General features: G+C 46.5%; 2 protein-coding genes across 4 annotated transcripts; both read right to left on the bottom strand.

The window, feature by feature from the left end:
• Positions 1-67: 67 nt before the first annotated feature.
• Positions 68-9,114, bottom strand: TOMM22 (translocase of outer mitochondrial membrane 22). The gene is made up of 4 exons (XM_066633911.1): positions 8,944-9,114; positions 6,578-6,696; positions 2,494-2,611; positions 68-953 (listed from the first exon to the last, which is right to left on the bottom strand). The coding sequence occupies exons 1-4, from the start codon at positions 9,049-9,051 to the stop codon at positions 879-881; spliced, it is 420 nt and encodes a 139-aa protein (XP_066490008.1). The 5' UTR covers positions 9,052-9,114; the 3' UTR covers positions 68-878.
• A 2,640-nt stretch (positions 9,115-11,754) lies between these two features.
• On the bottom strand, positions 11,755-18,131 carry CBY1 (chibby 1, beta catenin antagonist). Of its 3 annotated transcripts, none has more exons than XM_066634071.1 (5): positions 18,054-18,131; positions 15,522-15,640; positions 13,987-14,092; positions 13,246-13,361; positions 11,755-12,857 (listed from the first exon to the last, which is right to left on the bottom strand). In XM_066634071.1, exons 2-5 carry the CDS (start codon positions 15,597-15,599, stop codon positions 12,777-12,779), a joined length of 381 nt encoding a protein of 126 aa, XP_066490168.1. In that variant the 5' UTR covers positions 15,600-15,640; positions 18,054-18,131; the 3' UTR covers positions 11,755-12,776. The 3 variants fall into 3 exon arrangements, with proteins under 3 accessions (XP_066490168.1, XP_066490171.1, XP_066490169.1); XM_066634074.1 differs by having other exon boundaries at positions 18,063-18,081; XM_066634072.1 differs by lacking the exon at positions 18,054-18,131 and adding an exon at positions 18,020-18,044.
• Between the last annotated feature and the right edge of the window lie 1,817 nt (positions 18,132-19,948).

Genomic DNA, 19,948 nt, shown 5'->3' with positions numbered 1-19,948 from the left:
CAATAAGGTTCTTTTCCTTTGCACCCAGATAAAAAAACCATGAATGATGGAAATTAAACATGAAGAAAACAGTTGCACTGAAACTATTTAATACAAAAGTGTTGTACCCAACTTTGATACTAATAGGTTCAGCACATACAGAGTGGGTAAAGATGACTTCCTGCTTTTTATAAACACGAAACACTGCAAGACATGTAATTTTCTTGCAATAATAACTTACTCCAAAGAGTGAGAAATTATCCCATATGCTGTATCTATTGATACACGCCATTTCTTGCTATTACTGCTCTGAAACAGGTCCTGGATACAGCAGAAGAGGAACACAGGACTGTTTACTGGCTAAAGTAAGCCAAAGTCTGACATGTCCTGGGGTGGCTTACAGGAGCTGAGGATACCAAAACAGAAGCTTCTCAAGTCTTCATAGTTGCTTACAATATGGATTAAGTAGATGGAAAAGTCATGACTGCCTAAGAGTGAAGGATGATATCCCTTATTGGAGATCCCAGTAGGGGCTCTGCCTTTATTATTAATGTTGATGTGCCCAAGGTTTAAGGCAGCAGTTCCTACCCAAGCTTACCATGGTCACATCACCCTGCAGTCATGTAGCCCTATCACAGAAGCGTCATTATCCAGATGTCCCAGGCAACACCATCTTGAATCATACAAGATCACATATGATTCAAGATGGTGATGCCTAGCTCTCTGGGGCACCACCATCTTGAATTTAGCACAATTTGGGATGGTGGCACCCAAGACAGCAGGTAAGAGGTCACTGGCGTCATCCTGCAGTGCAGAGTTGGAAAAAAATGCCCCAACCTAACCATTCAACAGTTCAAACAAATGACTTCTTTCCACGATGTGGCTCCAGTGTAGTTTTACTAGATTTTTCCAGGAAGAGAAGGCAGGGCACCTGGCATCCCACCAGATAGTCCTGTGTTGGGTCCCAATAGAATCTGCAAGAAATCAGGAGAAAAACAATTGTTGAAAAGCAAAGTGAATGTTCAACCTCTACAGCTTACTGAGAAATTTTCAAGACACCCTCTTCCTATATTTTGCATTGGTTTTTGCAATGAAGAAAGTAAATCCAGTAGCACACTGATCATGTAGCCACCCAAGTCTGTATTTGTGCTGTCTTGTAGCAAGGGGGGAAGGAACATCAGTTAATGCAGAAACTTCAACTTTGCAATAGCAGATGCCAATGTTTTGGCGTTCAGCGAGATGACCAAATAAGTCTTTTCTGCTAAGAATGACACTTGGTGCTTTAATTAGGGTAATGCGCGTGACCACAGTTTAATTTAGTGAAAGAAGAAAGCCAGGCAAGGTCAGTCAGACTAAATTTCTGTCAAATGGAGAGGGCAGCATCATTCTCTCTAGTCGAAAGGAAAATAAGAATATATAATGTTACTAGCTAGGAACATGAGAATATATGGGGGGGGCACCCCATCTGCACTTTCACATCCACAGATCAGGTCCATGGGGCCTCCCCATGTGGGGCCTCCTCTGGAGGCAAAGGGAGCTCTGCTCCCCTCATCTGCAGAGGGTGAGCCCAACAGAAGCCATGGATTCCGTCTGCAGCCTCTGCCAGGCTCAGACTAAGCTCGGTAGTGGAAAAAACATCTCCATGAAACGAAAGTGACTTCAATGCCTTATAAGGCACTGGGAGGACCGGGGAAGCTGGGGCAGTGGCAGCCGGGTCTTCTCCAAGCATCCCAATGCCTTACAAAGCATTAAAAACAACATTTCCAGTTTCATGAAGAAACCGGAAGTGCCATTTTTTTCCACTGCCGGGTTTAGTCTGAGCCCAGCAGAAGCTGCGGATGGACACCCACAGCCTCTGCTGGGCTCAGAGGACCTTCCAGAGGCATGGGGAGCAGAGCTCCTCTCACCTTCGGAGGGTGGGGACCAAGGCGCTTGCCGGTATCTGTGGTTTCACTTAACAGCAGGGAATTCTGGAACAGAACCCCCACGGATATGGGGGCACGCCTGTATAATGTTCCTAGCCAGAAATATCCCAGCCAATGCTATCACTCAGATGTTTTGCTGGAAGAATGGACCTATACCTCAGCTGATATGCTTCTAAAGGTACTAAACAGCCTCCAGTCAAAGAAAATGGTTCATGGTTTTCAGTTGACTTATGAACAGTTCAAAGGCTGAAAGGTAGCAGTAGCAGAGATGGGGAATGGAGATGCAGAGATCTACTCCATCTTGCACCAGTATTTATGTCAATTGGGAAGTATGTGTATGTATGTTGATAACACAGTACGCACAGTTTGCTTCTAGCGAGAATACAATGTGGGGATTGTGACAAGATACATGTACAGAAGGAAGGATACAACTACATGAATGATTTAAAGCTTCAGGAATTGTATTGAAGGGAGTGGGGGGGGGGGGGAAGAGGCCAAAGGTCTACAAATAAAAGAAGGAACTTGTTCTGAAAAAAGAATTAGAACAATTATGTCAATTGGCTACAGGAGAGAAGACTTCAGTTCTCACCTGCCGTTGTTGCATTTGCTGCTGCTGCTCCATCTGCAGTTTCTCAGTTTCAAAAACAACAGGAAGAACTAGGATCATAAAGGAAGTGGTCCCAATCCACAGAGCTGCCCTGGAGAATCTTAGCAGAGAGGAAGGCCATAAGCAGGGTAAAACACAAATTTTCCATGCTTACTAAAATGCAAGGATCAACCCTAAAAATCCGGCTTGGATTAAATTTCATCTCAAAATTCCTTCATGTGGTGCCACCAATGTCTACGAACCTACTCCCTAAACCTCTTCACTATCTGGTTTTTGCTTCCAACTAATCACAACATGTATGAAGTTCTTCAAACTTCAAGGTCTTCTCATTTTGGTATATCAACTATCCTTTAACACTCTCTATAAAGGGTTAATAAACCAAGGAAGGAAATCCATGCTATTAAAGAATGGGCAAAATTTACCATATTTAGGCTGTGGTATTTTAGAAGTCTTGCAAATAAATTTGTTTTTTCTTTTTGTAAAGAAGTTTCTGGCTCTCATCTTTGTGATGGCCTGGGAAGGTGACAGCAATCATGAAAGCTTCAAAGCCAAACATAAGCAATCTAAACATATCCTTTCTAGTCCTCTCATGATTTGAAACACTTAGAATCTAACAACATTTTAATTTAAATCCCCAAATTAACCTATCCTAAAGGTTTAAGAATTGGCAACCAACAAAATAGAATGGCATGCCAATTTTATTAATCAAAAAGACTGAAATAGAGCATCCTAGTGGTTTGGAATACTGTGGCTTAATAGAGCAAATAGGAATACTGTTTCTATGTTTGCAGGCATAGGGCTCAATCCTATCCAACTTTCCAGCACCAGTGCAACTGCAGTGCAGACCCAAGGTAAGGGAACAAAAGTTCCCATACCTTGAGGAGGCATCTGTCACTGCCTCCCCACCAAAGGATGCAGTGTATGCCCCACCGGCACAGCTGCACAGGCACTAGAAAATTTGATAGAATTGGGCCTATGCTCTGCAATGTTTATTTAAGAAATGTATATCCTGATTTTCCCATGCTGAAGCAAATGCCCAAGGCAACTTACAAAGCTTTATAATAAAGTACCAAGTATCACAACAGGTAAAAACATCAACAAGGCATTAAAACATTAACATTACATATTGAAATGTAAATCAAAGCAGAGCAAAATCGAACAAATATCATTGGGCCAATGGGGAACAAATTAGTACAGGGAAACTGTCAAATCACATCTGTTTCAGAGGCACAGAGGGCAAAGAGCCACTCTAGCAACTAAATGCTAGATGGAACAGGTATGTTTTGAGCCCTTGCTGAAAAGCCATGAGGGAGGGAGTAGTTCTCAGTTCCCTGGAAGGGAATTCCATAGTTGTGGTGCCACTACAGAGAAGGCTTGCCCCAAGGTTGCCACCCCTCTCACTTGGGACAAAGGTGGCAAAGGAAGACTCCCTCAGAAGACCTAGGAGGGCAGGCTTGAATATATGGAAGGAGGTGTGGTCTTTCTGATAGCCTTGACCCAGATCATGGAAGGCCTTAAAGATTAGAACTAGCACCTTGAACTGGGACCAGAAGTGGATGGGCAGCCAGTGTAGCTGCTGAAGTGGTGGTCCACCACAGAATCATATCAACTAGCCCTCGTAACCATTTGAGCCACTATATTCTGCACTAACTGCAGTTTCTGAACTGTTTTAGAGGGTAAATGTAAAATGCATTGAAGTAGTCCAGTCTTGAAGTTACTAAAGCATGGGTCACTGCAACCAGGTCCAAACAGCTCAAGTATGGTCTCCTTATCCTAAACCAGTGTTTCTCAAGGTTTGTTCCCTACTGTACCACTTCACATGGTCCAAGTATCTCTGGGAGTAAATGGTGATGACATCAAGGCCAGTTATTTCTGGGTTGGGAGACCAGATACAAGTGTACCAGATGGTGGCACCCATACCTATACCACTGGTTGAGAAACAGTGTCCTAAACTATATTTCTGACTCCTGATAATTCAACAAAAGCCCTTCCTTTTTCTACCCTCAGTTACCATGACCTCTCAATTCCCTATGTCATTGGTGACCTATAGAAATGCCTCCTGTATTTACATGAATTTATTACACAAATATTTGGATTGCATATTTATTACATTCTACATTGATTTCTGCACTTTTTCTTTGTGGGGAAAAAAACTTAAATATTCATGAGAACATAAGAAGAGCTCTGCTGGATCAGGCCCAGGGCCCATCTAGTTCAACTTCCTGTATCTCACAGCGGCCCACCATTTGCCTCAGGGAGCACACAAGACCACAAGACCTGCATCTCGCTGCCACTCCCCTGCATCTGGCATTCTATTCACCCTCACACAGCCCAACAAAGACACCAGACTGCACTTGGGTTTAACTTGGGCCACTTTATTAAACACATATGACCAATTTTAACACATGAAACCTACTGAACACACTCCCCCCTTGCCAGTCTGGGGTAAGTGAAAAAAACTGCCATTTATGGCCAATTCAGATGACAGAAAAAAATTCCTACCCGGCCCTCATAACGAGCGACCAGCTAATCTCAGACTGTACATACCCATCATGGCTTTAATCTGTGATGGAGTTTTCCTCCAGAAACTGTCCAATCCCCTTTTAAAGACACCTCAGCTGGATGCCATCACCACATCCTGTGGCAAGGAGTTCCACAGACCAATTACACACTGGGTAAAGAAAGATTTCCTTTTGTCTGTTCTATCTCTCCCAACACTCAACTTTAGTGGATGTCCCCTGGTTCTGGTGTTGTCTGAGAGGGAAAAGAGCATCCCTCTATCCACTCTATCAGTCCCTTGCATAATTTTGTATGTCTCAATCACGTTCTATTGATTGACCATCATAATCATTTTGACAGCCTAAACAGAATTATTTTGAGCTGCACATTGAAAAAATTCACATATTACATCCTGAACAAAGTGCAGTCTTTAATCATATTTGTCCATGAAACTTTTGAAACCTTCAGCGTAAGCACCTCAGCACCCAGGCTCAATCACCAGCAACACAAATAGCTGGTGTTACACATGAAGCAGTCTTCCAACAAGTCAGATCATCAGCCCACATTCCTTAGTGCTGTGTACACCAACTGACTGCAATTCTCCATGGTCTCAGACAAGTCATTCCCTGTCCTAGATGGAGAGGCTGCCAGGGGTTGAACCTGGGACCATCTGCATGCCAAGCAGGCACTGCACCACTTAGCTTTCCTGCTCCCTCTGTCACCACAGACTACAATATAGTTTTGATGAGGCCTACCAAAGTCACATCTACAGTCAGTTCTTGTTATCCACTAGGGTTAGGTTTGTGGAAAACCTGGATAACAAATTAGTGGAAACTGAATCATTGAGTCTATGGGGAAAATGAGGTTAGGTTCCAGTGGACCCTCTTCACCATACACTCTATGAACTTTATGAACCTGAATCTTAAGTTGAAGTATATGGGGCTGGGTGATAGTGAGGGCTCAAAATCTTCAACATCTGATGCTTCCTTCTCCATGCTGGATACCCCTCAATGCTCTGAAGATTGTGGCAATGACAATTTCTCCATGTTGGCTATCCTTCAACTCACTGAAAGTTGCTGACCCAAGAATGAGACCTCAAAGTTCAGCAATGAGGAGGGGGTTGCTTCAATTGTCCTCCTCCATTACTTAGCTCCTTCCCTTGGCTTACCCTGGCCCTCAGGTAGCCTTCCAGAGATCTCTCATCATCAGCCTCTCATCCTTACCAGGGTTGTGAAGGTTCAGCTGGAGTCACCAAGACAGTGCCCAAGATGGTACAGCAAGTCTGGAAACAGACACAAAATGTGTCCAACTACGGGCCAATACCAATGCCTGTTTAATGTGCCAGTCGCACAGTATAATGAGAACACATTCACAGATAACAAGAGGAAGGTGGTATTTCTGCCCCTCACAGAAGCCGCTTTGGGTCCCTTCAGGGAGAAAGGCGGGGTATAAATGAAGTAAATAATAATAAATACGCAAATTCGCAGATAGTGAGTTCACATCTAAATGACTGTATTAATGATCATGACAGGAGGTAGAACTTGGACCCTCATCTCCCATTTCTCACCTGTACATTTTCTGGGCTACAGAAAGAGATAAATCAAAGGTTGCTCCAGCTGCAGACCGGACGCCTTCAGGAAACATCTCTGTCAAACCCCAGAGCCTCTCTGCCAACGTTTCATCCAGCTCCAAATGAGAAGCAAAAATAAATAAGCGTGGGGTTACCAGATACAAAAAGGACAGACAAAGGTGCCTATACCTTGCAACAGTGGTTCTCAAACATTTAGCACTGGGACCCACTTTTTAGAATGAAAATCTCTCAGGACCCACCAGAAGTGATGTCATGATGGGAAGTGACATCATCAGGCAGGAAAATTTTAGCAATCCTAGGCTGCAATCCAACCCACACTTACACAGAAGTAAGTCCCACTTACTATAGTTGTTAAAAGCATATATATAGTAGCATGACAAAAGTACAGGTGTGTAACATTTCCCCAAATGCAGTCACATACTATGGTGGCACCAAGTTTAATATATTAAAAATAAAATATTGAAATGAATGAGGACCCACCAGAAATTGGCCCATGACCCACCAAGTGGGTCCTGACCCACAGTTTGAGAAACACTGCCTTGAATCACTGTATAGAAGAGGGAATTTTGGCAGGCGCAGCTTTTTAAAGTCATCCATGTTGAGCAGCACCTGCCAAATTCTCTCGTTATGCAATGGTGGAAGGTATAGGCCAGGGGTGTCAAACATAACGCCCAGGCCCATGGAAGCTTTTTATCTGGTCCTCAGGTTCTTAGCTGCTGAGCAGTGTTGAGGCATTCTGGAAGGACAACCTATATGCAAATTGGGCTTGAAATTATTTCTTGAAATATAAGCAAGATTTGTGTATTTTCTCTTCTGTCATTTGCAGCTGATGAGTTCTTAAGTGAGAAAAAGTGCTTATTTTTGATTATGACCTGTTTAATATCACTTCCTGCCTAATGATATCACTTCTAGCCCTCAGCAGCATCATGAATGCTGCTTGGCCCTCAGTATGAAACAAGTTTGACAACCCTGGTATAGGCACTCTGCCCTCCATTGTATCTTGTCACCCTGAGTCAGTCAGTGTCTGTCTGTGTGCATGAGAGACACACACACACTCAGAGTGACAAGATACAGCAGAGAACAGAGTGCTTCTATCTTTAATCACTGTATAGAAGAGGGAACTTGGGCAGGTGCAGCTTTTTAAACCCCTCCATGTTGAGCTGCTCTTGCCAACATCTCCCCTCCTTTTGTTGGCATCCTTCAGTCTCGGAAGACTATGGTATTGTACTCTGTTCTGGAACAGAGTGTCCTCTCCAGTGTGCAAAGCCTGGGAAAAGTAGATATGGAGGATAGACTGTTTCCCATGCAGCAAATCTCCTCTCTCCACGTCGCTGAAATGGCCCAATGGAAAGGCAGAGGCCAATACGGTTGGTTCCAGCAGCGTCACAGGAGTTGCCAGAATGTGACTGTGTTCAGCCATGAACTGCCTCAGGGACTCCGGCTCCAGATTTTGCCTCCAGGTTGAATCCTGAAGCCTTTTCCATAACTGGATGTAGCCATAACGCAGTGGAGGTTTGGGATCAAGTTTTCTTTCTCTCAGATGAGCTGCCTTCCCAGGCTGACGAGTCCCATCTACCGGGTGGCTGTTTAGTCGCCTCTTATGACAAGTACAGCCAAACTGAGGCCCTATTTTTATCCCCAGCCCCCAGGGGAAATCTCCTGGGAAATCCCCCCTGCTATGCAAAGGTTAAAGGCAAAGGCACTCTGCCCTCCACTGGATCTTGTCACCCTCAAAATGTGTGCGTGTATGAGAGAGAGAGAAAGAGAGACTGTGTGTGTCTCTGAGTGTGTGTGTGCGAGAGAGAGAGACACACAGAATGTTTGTGTGAGAGAGACTGTGTGTGTGAGTGAATGAGAGTGTGTGAGTGAGAGACAGAGTGTGAGTGTGAGAGATTGAGTGTGTGTGTGAGTGAGAGACAGTGTGAGAGTGAGTGAGTGTGTGTGTGAGACAGTGTGAGTGCGTGTGTGTATGAGAGAGTGTAAGAGAGACTGTGAGTGTGTGCGAGAGAGGCAGAGTGTGAGTGAGACATACTGTGTGTGTGAGTGAGAGAGACAGTGTGTGGGTGAGACAGAGTGTGTGTGTGTGTGTGTGAGGGACTGCGTGTGTGTGAGAGAGAGAGATGGCCAGGGAACAGGCAGGGCCCACGCGTGCAGTCGTGCTACAGAAGAGGGAACTGGGCAGGGGCGGCTCAGCACGGAGGGTTTCAGAGCCGCAGCTGCCGGGCCCCTCTGCAGGCGCTGTGCCTGCCCCTCTGCAGCCGGCCACCCCGGGCGAGCGCCGCGCCTCTCAGCCACCCCTCAGCAGGCCAGGCCAGGCCCGTCCCGCAGCCTCGCCTGCCCACCTCCTCGTCGTCCTCCTCGAGCTCCTCCTCCAGCTCCTCGGCCTTGCCGGCGCCGGCCTTGGCCAGCAGCAGCTCCTCGGGAGAGAGGGGCGTCGCGGCGGACGCCATGCCTGCAGCAAGGTGAGCAAGCAACGGCCACCGGCGAGGGGAGAGGGTCAGCGGAAGTGACGGGAGGCGGCGCGCGGAGCGGCTCTGCGGGGCGACAGCTAGCGGTGGGAGGGAGAACCGCGTCGCTGGCTGGAGGAGGGGAGGTGCTCTCCGGACACTCCCTGCTGGGCTGACACGTGGTGTGACTCAGTCAGAGGGACAAGGGCGGCAGCTCCAGCCTCCTTCTGGCCCCACAACAAGCCTGCGAGGTAGGCCTTTGCGCCTCCCCTCCTGCATGGGGCTCAGGGTGGTTCACATGGTTTAGCCCCCTTCTTTCCTCACAACAGCCCTGAGAGGTAGGCCTTTATGCCTCCCTTCCTGCAAGGGGCTCAGGGTGGTTCACATGGTTTAGCCCCCCTTCTTTCCTCACAACAGCCCTGCGAGGTAGGCCTTTTGCCTCCCTTCCTGCAAGGGGCTCGGTGGTTCACATGGTTTAGCCCCTCCTTCTTTCCTCAACAACACAGTCCTGGAATCCCTAGCATGTATGCACTGCTGAAACAGAGACACCTGTGTTGGCTCGGTCATGTCGTGAGAATGGATGATGGTCGGATTCCAAAGGATCTCCTCTATGGAGAACTCGTGCAAGGAAAGCGCCCTACAGGTAGACCACAGCTGGGATACAAGGACATCTGCAAGAGGGATCTGAAGGCCTTAGGAGTGGACCTCAACAGGTGGGAAACCCTGGCCTCTGAGCAGCCCGCTTGGAGGCAGGCTGTGCAACATGGCCTTTCCCAGTTTGAAGAGGCACTTGGCCAACAGTCTGAGGCAAAGAAGGAAGGCCCATAGCCAGGGAGACAGACCAGGGACAGACTGCACTTGCTCCCAGTGTGGAAGGGATAGTCACTCCCAAATCGGCCTTTTCAGCCACACTAGACGCTGTTCCAGAACCACAATTCAGAGCGCGATAGCATAGTCTTTCGAGACTGAAGGTTGCCAACTACAATCTTTCTTCACAACAACCCTGCAAGGTAGGCCTTTATCACTCCCTTACTGCAAGGGGCTCAGGGTGGTTCACATGGTTCCTCCCCTCCTTCTGTCCTCACAACCACCCTGTGAAGTAGGCAGGAGTAAGAGAGTAACTGACCCAAGGTCACCCAGGAGGCTTCCTGGTTAAGCAGGGGATTTTAACCTGGATCTTCCAGCCCTTCACCATCATGGCTCTCAAATGAACAGCTTGGATGCAGATGTCTTGGATAAAGCCAGTGGTTCCCAAACTGTGAGCCATGGCTCATTGGGGAGTCATAGAAACAAGCCAGGGGAGCCATGGAATCATCATGAAAATCCTGCCGCCCTACACAACATATAGGATTGTAGCCCTAAAGGGGAGCCACAGCCAATAGGTCAAGGGAGCCACCAATCAAAAAAGTTTGGGAACCACTGGATAAAGCATAAGACACTGGCACCAATAGAAGTCCCCCCCCCTTTAAATATTAGCAAGGCTGGCCCAGCCGTGAGGCTGACTATCTGCCCAATCCTATCCAACTTTCCAGCACTGATATAGCCACAATGCAGTGGAAGGGAACAATCAATCCCTTACCTTGAGGAGGCCTCTGTCACTGCCCCCACACTGCAGGATGCAGCACATGTGCCACTAGTGCTAGAAAGTTAGTTAGGATTGGGCTGTAAATTGGGATGGGTTGGGATGGAGCAGCAAACAAACAAGTAAGGGATGCCCCACACCTTGAATCTGCCCACCACCTCTTTTCACCCACCCACCTCTTTCTACTGCTAACAGTCCAGACCTTTTGCGGTTGCTCATTTTCACAATCAGAATATGATTGCTTAGCTCCCCTTTCTTCTTCTCCCTTCCCTGCCTGTTTATTGATGCAGCCAAATGGGCAAGGAGCAGAGAGGCACAATGATCTGGAACCCCATGTGATCCCCATGAATGCCCTGTTTCCTCCCTATTTTTGCAGCTAGTAAACCAGCTGCTACCCTTGAGCTTTCAGGCACCAGCTTGTCCCAGCTCTGCAGTCCTCAAGAACTGAACCCGGGGCCTTGTGCATACAAACAGCATGGTCTGAAGGCACATTTCCTGATTTTAGAAATGGGTTATGTCAGAATGCCGGATGCAAGGATGGGCACCAGTATGCAGGTCTCTTGCTGTCTTGTGTGCTCCCTCGTGCTTTTGGTAGGCCACTGTGAGATACAGGAAGCTAGACTAGATGGGCCTAGGGCCTGATCCAGCGGGGCTGTTCTTATGTTCTCATTTATTTATCGTACCCCACTCTTCTCCCCCACAGGGGAGAAATCTTGCTGAAATGGAGGGGGGAGGGAATGCTTGACTGAGGCTGCCATGTATGCTTGCATCCCATGCTTGCATCCCATGTATGCTTGCATACATTTGTTCCTGCTACTCTAATGCCACCTGTCGCCATTTTTAATTATAAAGGAAATCCAATGTTACTTGACCAAGAAGCTCTTAAGGCAGTGGGGAGGAAAAGGAAATGAAAAGGCCATAGTCTCTGCCCCCACAAAGTAGGCAATGTCCTCATTTTGCACACACACACACAGCGAGCGAGAGCATACTTTTCTAGGGTTATTCTTGGAAGAGTCAAACAGCTTTTTTCTTTAAAAGTCTATGACATAATTAAAGAAAAACCATATAGCATATGTCATGAAAACAAATACACAAGCTTACAAGGAAACAATAGAAATACGTGATCAATTTATTTTAAAAGTATAAAAATAGACTTACAGAGCATTTGGCCATCATTCTACCTTAGAGTGACATGAATGAAACTGATGGCTGGGGAAAAATAAATAACTGACAGGGAGAAGAATTTGCTAAATAGGTTTCTGCCAAGTCAAAAACTGAGTGCTAGACCTCATGAGGCATTATGACAATCATGTTTAATTGTTTCAAGTTATGTGTAATTTCTATTATCGGGACAGGAATAAAAATGGAGGAGAGCCAGTGGTTCAGTGAGAATAGTCAGTCCATACCAATGAAACAATAGAGCATTTGGGTTGGGAAAGACACTATATACAGCATGGGGCTCATGCTTCACAGCCACCTCACTGCAGTATGTCAGATCCCTTTAGAGTCAGTACCACCAATATTCACAATGACCCTTAGAAACATTCCAAGTAATTTAACTGTCACCTCATGTCAAGTTGGCTTCCTTCACTAGCACACACTGCAAAGCTATAGGTAGGGGCCAAGAATGATGCTTGTCTCCACTGCTTTATCTTTATCAGCTCATTGGCAGGCACTCATGTCTGAGATTTTAGTTCTCCGTATACATGGGAATCCTAGATCCAAAGGTTCATAGAGAAAATCCACCGAAACAGCAATATCCCTCTCCTATGCCCTCTTTCATGTATGGCCATATATGCATACCAAGACCTTTGGCTGCCTTCTTCTTAGGGTGAGATGACACATCTAGAAAATACTTCTACTGGTTAGTGGAAATGAGTTTTGCTCAGAAGTGTTAAGAGCACATAAACAAAAGCTCAGCAGAGGGAAATAACTACAGTAATAAGACATCTACATTCTGACTGTACTAGGGAACGTATAATGATGTCTTAGCTCATGTCCTGTAAGGGTATAACAAGATGTGAAAACAAGAACTGCAAAGTCTTCCAAGGTAGATGTGGCTTCATCCATTCTGGACAGTGGATGCTCTGAACCAGATTTCCCTGCTCTTCCCTCCCCTAGCTCCAAAGGATCGGAAATTTCCTGTTCACTTCCTCCTTCGGCTGTAATTTTTCAGTTCCTCCAGTTCCTTCTCCATGAGGTGGGACTCTGCAGTTGTCTCAGAGAGCTGCAAAGAAAAGGCAGAAATGGAAGTAAAAGTATGTGTTCTGTAAAACTGCTCTATGAACTTTTTTTTTTTGTAGAAAACTTCTCAAGTGCCACATTTTAATTTTGGGATCGCTCATCAGTCAAAACTATTCAGCAAACTTTGTGGAAGGGGTGGGGACTTCTGCAGATAAATGGGCAGTGGAATGTATGTTCAATTAACTGACCTATTAAAGGTCTAGTTACTGTACTAGACTCTGGTTTTTTCAAAGACCCAATAAGAAAGACCTAGAGAATGAGGCTAGCATGGGTTTGAATTCCTGCTCAGTTTCCCAAGTCTGCTTTAAGAAGGCACATTGATGGAGATAAGGGCTTTGATAGAGAGAGCAAATGAATAATTATGTTCTCACCATATCCAGCAAAAGATCCACTTTCAGCCGTAGGAGATTGTTTTCTTCTTCCAGCTGTTGGTTTCGTTTGCGAAGACGCTGTGTCTCTCTGCGGTCGCCACTGCCCCCCAGTGAGTCTAGAAGTGAGAAAGATGCTGGCAATAGAATCCAGATGCACAATAATGGAAAAGGTATAAGAAGCCACCTATGGCCCTCCAGAGGCTCTGCAGCAAACAAGGAAATAAATGTGGCCAGCCCATAACGAACATGGCACAGCCAATATGCAGACATACCAGTGCATACTGCAAACCCCGCCCCCTTTTCTGGGAAGAATGAGCATCAGGAGCAATGTGATGTGAAGGAAGTTCTGCAGAGCAAAGGCCAACTCAGATCCCCAAACCAGTTCCAGTACCCAGGAAGATCCAGGCCACAGCACTGGTACTTTTCTCAGCACATGCCCAGAAACCAGCATCAGAATCAGTCCTTTTGAATGTCTATCAAGAGACAAAAAGGGGGCAGCCCTTTGAACTCCCTGAAGGCACTCCCATTTCAGAGGGTCGAGGATGGAGACAGCACAGCAGACAACCAAAATTCTTAAGATCACAGTGAAGTAAATCTTACAAGCTGCACCAGGATAGTGAGAGGAGGGGTTCAAGGTACCTGGGGGAACATCAAACCAGGACTGTGTGCACCAAGGCACTGGATGCTACCCCAGCTAGGACTACAGCCACTCTGTGGCCAGCAGGCCTAGTGCCCTCTTACCTGATATCCACTGGCCATTCTCAAACTTCAGGCTCTGTCCAGCAAGGGTCATGATAGGAGTGCCATAGTCTAAGCCAAGCTCCATCTCACGGGTAGTTCTGTCCAGCTATGAAAGGAAAGCTGACTTAACATTTTTTCAAAGAATGTTCTTTGCAACCCCCCTCCTTAATGTTAGGCATAATGGGACAAATACTAAATCAATACTTCCAGAGCATAATATCTTATTTGAAACACTAATTTAATTAACCTACCACTTCTATATCACACTTCTATATCATCAGTGTTCACTGTTTCTTGACAGTTTCCAACTTGTGAAGCACTTCAAATGGATTAAAAAAACTCATGCCATACAATGCCCCATAGAGTAGGATAGTCCAGAGATGCTCCTCTAAGTCCCATATAAGTCCAATCTATCCAGAATTCCCCCCATCCCCACCTAGCTTAGGCAGACAAGAAGCACAATTAAAGTCTTTTTTTTACATCTCAGTTGGAAATCTCAAAAAATTCAGAGCAAGAGTCTGAAAGTGAGATTTTCAAAACACAATCTTATTTTTGTAAGGTTGGGTAACTGGTTGAATTAGTCACTTCTCAGTTTCAGTGATCCTCAGCAATTCAATGGAAATATTGATTGCCCATGACCAGGTATTTGAAATGCTCTCCTAGTGAGTTTTTAAGGTTTGATATTAGAATCCCAATCTACCGTAATTGTGGAGACAATCCAAGACTTTCTGATAGCTGGGATGTCAAATGCTGCTCCCCTTTACCTGGTGACTAGCTAGCCTCTGCTCCTCCCACTTCCTGAATTGGAAAAAGAAGCAGTAGTGAAGAGGAAAGGGGAGGACAGCATTGAGGGTGGAGCCTCCAATGCTTTAGCCCAGGGTGATCTAACATGAGGCCTGTGGCCCACAAGGCATTCTTTGGCAGCCCCCCAAAATCTGCAACCTCCTCCACCTGCTTCAGCAACTTTTTGATCTCCCTGCTGTGGTGCTCCAGCAAAGGAGAAGCCAGAACTCGGAGTTGGGAGATCCATCCCCTGTGATGGAAGTGTACCTACCTCCTCCTCCTTCTCCTCCACTTGCTTTGGAGACTCACAACCTGGAAATAATTGGCAGTGATGTCGCCAATTACTTCTGTGTCTGCACACTCAGAGGATGACACCAGGGTTGTGTGGCCCCCTTGCTATTAAAAGTGGGACTGCCCTGCTCAAGCCCAATGCTCTCCTCCCCTCTCCACTTCTTCTGCTTTTCCTATTCAGAAAGCAGGAGAAGGAACAGTAGTGAAGGCGAGAGAGTAGGTGGAGGTGGACATCTCTGCCAATCTTCTGCCTGAGGTAACTGTCTTCAGTCAGCCTCATGGATGGGCTGGCCCTGTGTACCTATATAGCCAGGTCACTTCACTGTATGGCTCACAAGGTATAGCAGGTATTTAGGACTGCCTCTGCCTGCTGAGTAGCCATTCTGTGCATGGGTTCCTATGGGACCCCCCAAAAGGAACCCTGAAGTCTACCTACCCTTGTTCTCATTTCCACAACTTACCAAGTGCAGATTGGAAAGGGAGGCCGATTTCCTGGGTGGAGTTTTCTTTGGACTGAATGTGTTCCCAAAAAGTGGCATGGCTTCTCAGTCTGAAAACCTGTTTGCTTCACTCTGGTTGCCTGAATAAAGAAGGAAGCAAAATAAATCATTATTAAGGATCTCACCTTATCTCCCCACAACAAAAATGAGCCAAACAGTGTACACTCTGAGAAGCACTACTGTTTGGTCTTCCTACCAGTACCAAAACAATGACAATGCCAACTGTCAAAATGAGTTTCTTGCCCTCCTGGATTTGGAAGACAGACAAAACACTTTCTGCTCTCCCTCCCTGACCATTTTGAAGTGGCTCATATAAAAAACCATTTAAACCACATTTCTACTATGGGCATTGTTTGTCCTAGCCTGTCTTCCTCAGGTTAAGTAAAAGTAAGAAGAGAATGGAAAAAGGAACAGAAAAATGAATACCAGAAGCTGCCTTTAAACCCCCAGTGAGGCTAACTTCTCACCAGCTCTCAAATACTGGAGGCAGGGGATTGTTCAGTCTTTTTTTTCAAGAAATAGGAAGAGTTGTTTTTCCAACATTTGAGAAAACTTTATTTAGGCTGCTATCCTTTACTCCCTTCCAGGGAGTGAGCCCCAATGACCACAACTGCACTGACTTCTGAGTAGACACATAAGATTGTACTGCTAGGTTATTAAAACAACAATTATACAACCAATTATTTTCACTCTTCCTTACTGTTGTCAACATCAAGACTACGCCATCATAACTTCCTCAAACTAAAACTTTTCTCAGAACCAAGTTAAGTGAACATTAGTTACTGCATCTTCCATTTCAGTGTTCCAGTGCCTGATCAGTGTTGTGTTTCAGTGTGTGTTCCATATGATCAGGCAGGAGGTTCAATCCTCATGGAAGGAGCTTACAGTCTGTTCTACAACCCAGCTCATGCCCAGTCTGAGGAGAATCAAAAAACTAAAAGCAAGTGAACACAGTCCACTTCCCAAATAGCTGAGAAGTCTGATGCAACTATTCTCTCCATTCCTCTTCCCTCAGACATCAACTGCTTTCATTAGATGCAAGCAGACATTCAATAGTTAGAGTCAGGGCTGGCCTTAAGAGCCACAGGGCCCAATTGAAAACATTTTTGTGGGGCCCCACGTTTACAGCCACAGTCTGTAGAATCTTAGAGATATACATAAAATTTCTTATAGACATTATATCTCTATGGTAGAATGGAAAGCAATCAAAATGTGCACTTAAAAAGTGCATGTGAGTTAATGGACCAAACAGATCCAAGCCAGTGGTTCCCAAACTGTGGGTCAGGACCCACTGGTAGGTTTCCAAAGGGTGGGTCTCCAAAGGGTGGTGGAAAGATCAGATAACTAATTGCCTCAAGCCCCGAGGCCATTGAAAAATCAGATACCATAGCTGCTAATTACCCTGCAAAGAGCTCAACTCTTGCAGTTAGCATGCACGTGTAAATATAGAGATATAAATGCCTGAGGGTCTTTTTTCGGGTTACTATTACTTATAAACAAATAAATTTATTCCTAGATCTCCTTTTTAAAAAAACCCTGGTAAACCTAGGTGGGTCCCGACACAGTATCATTTTAGAAAGTGGATCCTGGTGCTAAAAGTTTGGAACAACTGATTTTGGCACATTTTAATATAAAATTGCATACAAGTCTAAGGCCCAAATCCTAACCCACTTTCCAGCACTGGCATAGCCAGCACAGCCAATGGGACATGTGCTGCTTCCTGCAGTTGGGGGCACTCATGGAGGCCTCCTCAAGATGGTTGGTTGGCAACCTTCAGTCTCGAAAGACTATGGTATAAGCCTACAGCACCTGGTATTCTCAAGCAGTCTCCCATCCAAATACTAACCAGGCCTGACCCTGCTTAGCTTCCGAGATCAGATGAGATTGGGCATGGAAAGACTATGGTAGCAGCCTACAACTCTTGAGGGGGCACCCGGATAAAGGAATGCTTGTTCCCGTACCTAGGAGCTGCATTGCCCTCATGTCGGTGCTGGAAAGTGGGTTAGGATTGCACCCTAAATTATCCTAGTATGGAGGGTCCTTAGGCGCAAGGCCCAATTGGTCTACTGGGCTTAACCCAGCCCTGGGTACAGTAGAGCACCCCAGGACCACGTCACCACATTGGAGAAGTTGTCATTGCTGGTGAATTTCTGCCTGTCATGCAACTTGTTGAAAACACGAGTTCTGCGGAGGAGTGGTAGGCAAGGGGCAACCCTAGCCACATCCCAACTGCCAAGGATCCTCACCCCCAAGGAGTCACCCAAAAGCAAACTTTGCTGGACTGGGCACAACTCCCCACCAACAGATTCCTAGCTCTAGGGATAACCTGAATGCATTGTCTCCATGGCTCCTGGGAAGGAAAGGAGCAAGTTGATCCCACCACCACCCCAGCAAGCAGGGCAGGAGACCCGCTGATATTCCCTAATTAAACCCCTGATTACCCCCTGATAAGCACAAACCTGGAGGACCACCTAACATCCCACCATCACTTACACAACAGACCTCAGTATCCCCTTTAGGTCCTTGGGCAAAATCTGCGCATGTGCGCTCTTACCGGAGGGACGCCCAGCTGAGCGGGTGTAACAGATCAGAAGGTGTGGGATCTAGGATTGTACCACTGGGCAGGAGGGGAGTCGGGAGGAAAGCGTTTTAAAAATAATGGGTGCTATGATACTATGATGTGATACTACACTAAAGAGTTGAAAAATCAGCTCAGTAAACCTTATCTGCAGGCATCTTGAGGGGTAATAATCGAGTTTAGAAAATAGCAAACCCCCCTTTCTCCTTGTGTAATAGTAGCGTCCCAGGCTGTGCGAAGGGAGGAGCGCAGATTGGACCGTACCATTAATATAAAATGGGGGTGCAGGGGGAACACAGTTCTGACGCCGTTTCTTTCATAGATATGGAAATAATTATATTCATCAGCGAGTGCGCCCCCCATAAAGTCACTTAGATCCTCCAATTATAGCGAGAGCAGCTTCGTGCAGCTCAATAGGGCTCTCCATGGAATAAATGGTACGCTCCGGCCGGTTGCCGTGGCAACCGAAGGACGCCCTGGGAGAGACCGGAACTGGTTGGTAGGGAGACCTGTTCTGGGAGTGGCGGGCGGAATTGTGGCTCTCAGGCTCTTGGGAGGGGGGAGGGGACACATCCAGGAGGGGGGAGGAAGGGAAGCCTGGCATGTTCCCCTCCAGGTGTTCTTGGGAGACCCACAAGCAGCACATAAAGGCAGCAGCCTCCCTTGTGGCTGCTGTCCCCCACCCTGTGCATCCCCGGTGTTTGCAGAGCAACTGCCATGGCACGTGGAGGTTCCATTTCTCTACCATGAGTCATAGCTTGTAACTAGAGGCGTAATCAGGGCGGATCCTGAGGGGCACCTGCCCCAGGTGCTACGCCAAGGGGGTGCATGACTGCCCCTCAGGCTCCACCCTACAGTAGTTGCGGAGGACTTCACACACCCCTTGAAGGTGAGCCTCCACAGGAGAAGGGGAAAGGGCATGACGCCACCTCAGTGAGCGCTCCCTCCTCCAGGGAGAACCCAAAAGTGACTGCCTTGCACCGCATGCAGCGCAAGTTATTTCTGGGGTCTCCACGGAAGAGGAGGCGCTGGTGGTTTCATGCCCTCATCCTTTCTCCTGTGGAGAAGCAATGGGGGCATGAAGCCGCTGCAGTGAGTGCTCTCTCCTCCTGGGAGAACCCAGAGGTAACTTCACTGATGTCAGGTAAACATCATCTGACGTCAGGTAACATTGTGATGTCACTGACAACAGGTAATGTCATGTGACATCACTGTCCCAGGTGCCGGGGCGGTAGTTATAATCACCTCTGTTAATCTTAATTGCCAGGGCTAGCACAAGGTCCTGGTCAAAAGTTGAGCTAGGAGGGTGGTGTGGTAAGTACAGCACGCTCTGTAACATACCATGTAAGCTGCCCCTGCCCCTTGCCATCCAAGCCATTCAGGATAGCAATGGTACATTGCCAAATGGCTCTGACACCGAGGAGAAGGTGCATTGCGGAGCATTATTAGTAGAGGAGTTAATGGTGTGGCAGAACTACGAAAAGACTTTTGACAAGGCTTTAATTTTGATTCTCTGTGCCATCCCAAGTGAAGAAGAGTAAAATCAACATCTGTGATTTTCAAGTATGGAATTTCTTCCAAAAGTACCTATGCTTCTAGAATTCTTTACTGCTGGTGGGCTACTGCAATTGCTACAGATTAATGGAGACAAATAGGAGAATTTGTCTCAAATGATCTTTCCTTCCTCTCTCTAAGCCATGGGTGTCAAACTTGATTCATACCGAGGGCCGAAAAGCATTCATGATGCTTGCTGAGGGCCGGAAGTGATGTCGTTAGGCAGGAAGTGATGTCATTAAACAGGTCATAACCA

This window comes from Tiliqua scincoides, chromosome 7 (assembly GCF_035046505.1).
Source record: "Tiliqua scincoides isolate rTilSci1 chromosome 7, rTilSci1.hap2, whole genome shotgun sequence".
In the NCBI taxonomy this organism is placed as follows: domain Eukaryota; kingdom Metazoa; phylum Chordata; class Lepidosauria; order Squamata; family Scincidae; genus Tiliqua; species Tiliqua scincoides.
Note: the sequence above shows the minus strand (reverse complement) of the source record. Positions and strands in the feature narration are given on the sequence as shown.

Bases quoted from the DNA above. Each gene is read 5' to 3' on its own strand.
- CBY1 (XM_066634071.1), bottom strand. From the start codon at position 15,599: ATGCCACTTTTTGGGAACACATTCAGTCCAAAGAAAACTCCACCCAGG. The intron at 14,093-15,521 runs GTAAGTTGTGGA...TTCCTTTCATAG, and splicing joins CCCTTTCCAATCTGCACTTG to CTGGACAGAACTACCCGTGA. The intron at 12,858-13,245 runs GTGAGAACATAA...TTTTCTTTGCAG, and splicing joins TGGATCTTTTGCTGGATATG to CTCTCTGAGACAACTGCAGA.
- TOMM22 (XM_066633911.1), bottom strand. From the start codon at position 9,051: ATGGCGTCCGCCGCGACGCCCCTCTCTCCCGAGGAGCTGCTGCTGGCC. The intron at 6,697-8,943 runs GTGGGCAGGCGA...TCTCATTTGGAG, and splicing joins TCGAGGAGGACGACGAGGAG to CTGGATGAAACGTTGGCAGA. The intron at 954-2,493 runs GTGAGAACTGAA...GATTTCTTGCAG, and splicing joins AGCAAATGCAACAACGGCAG to ATTCTATTGGGACCCAACAC.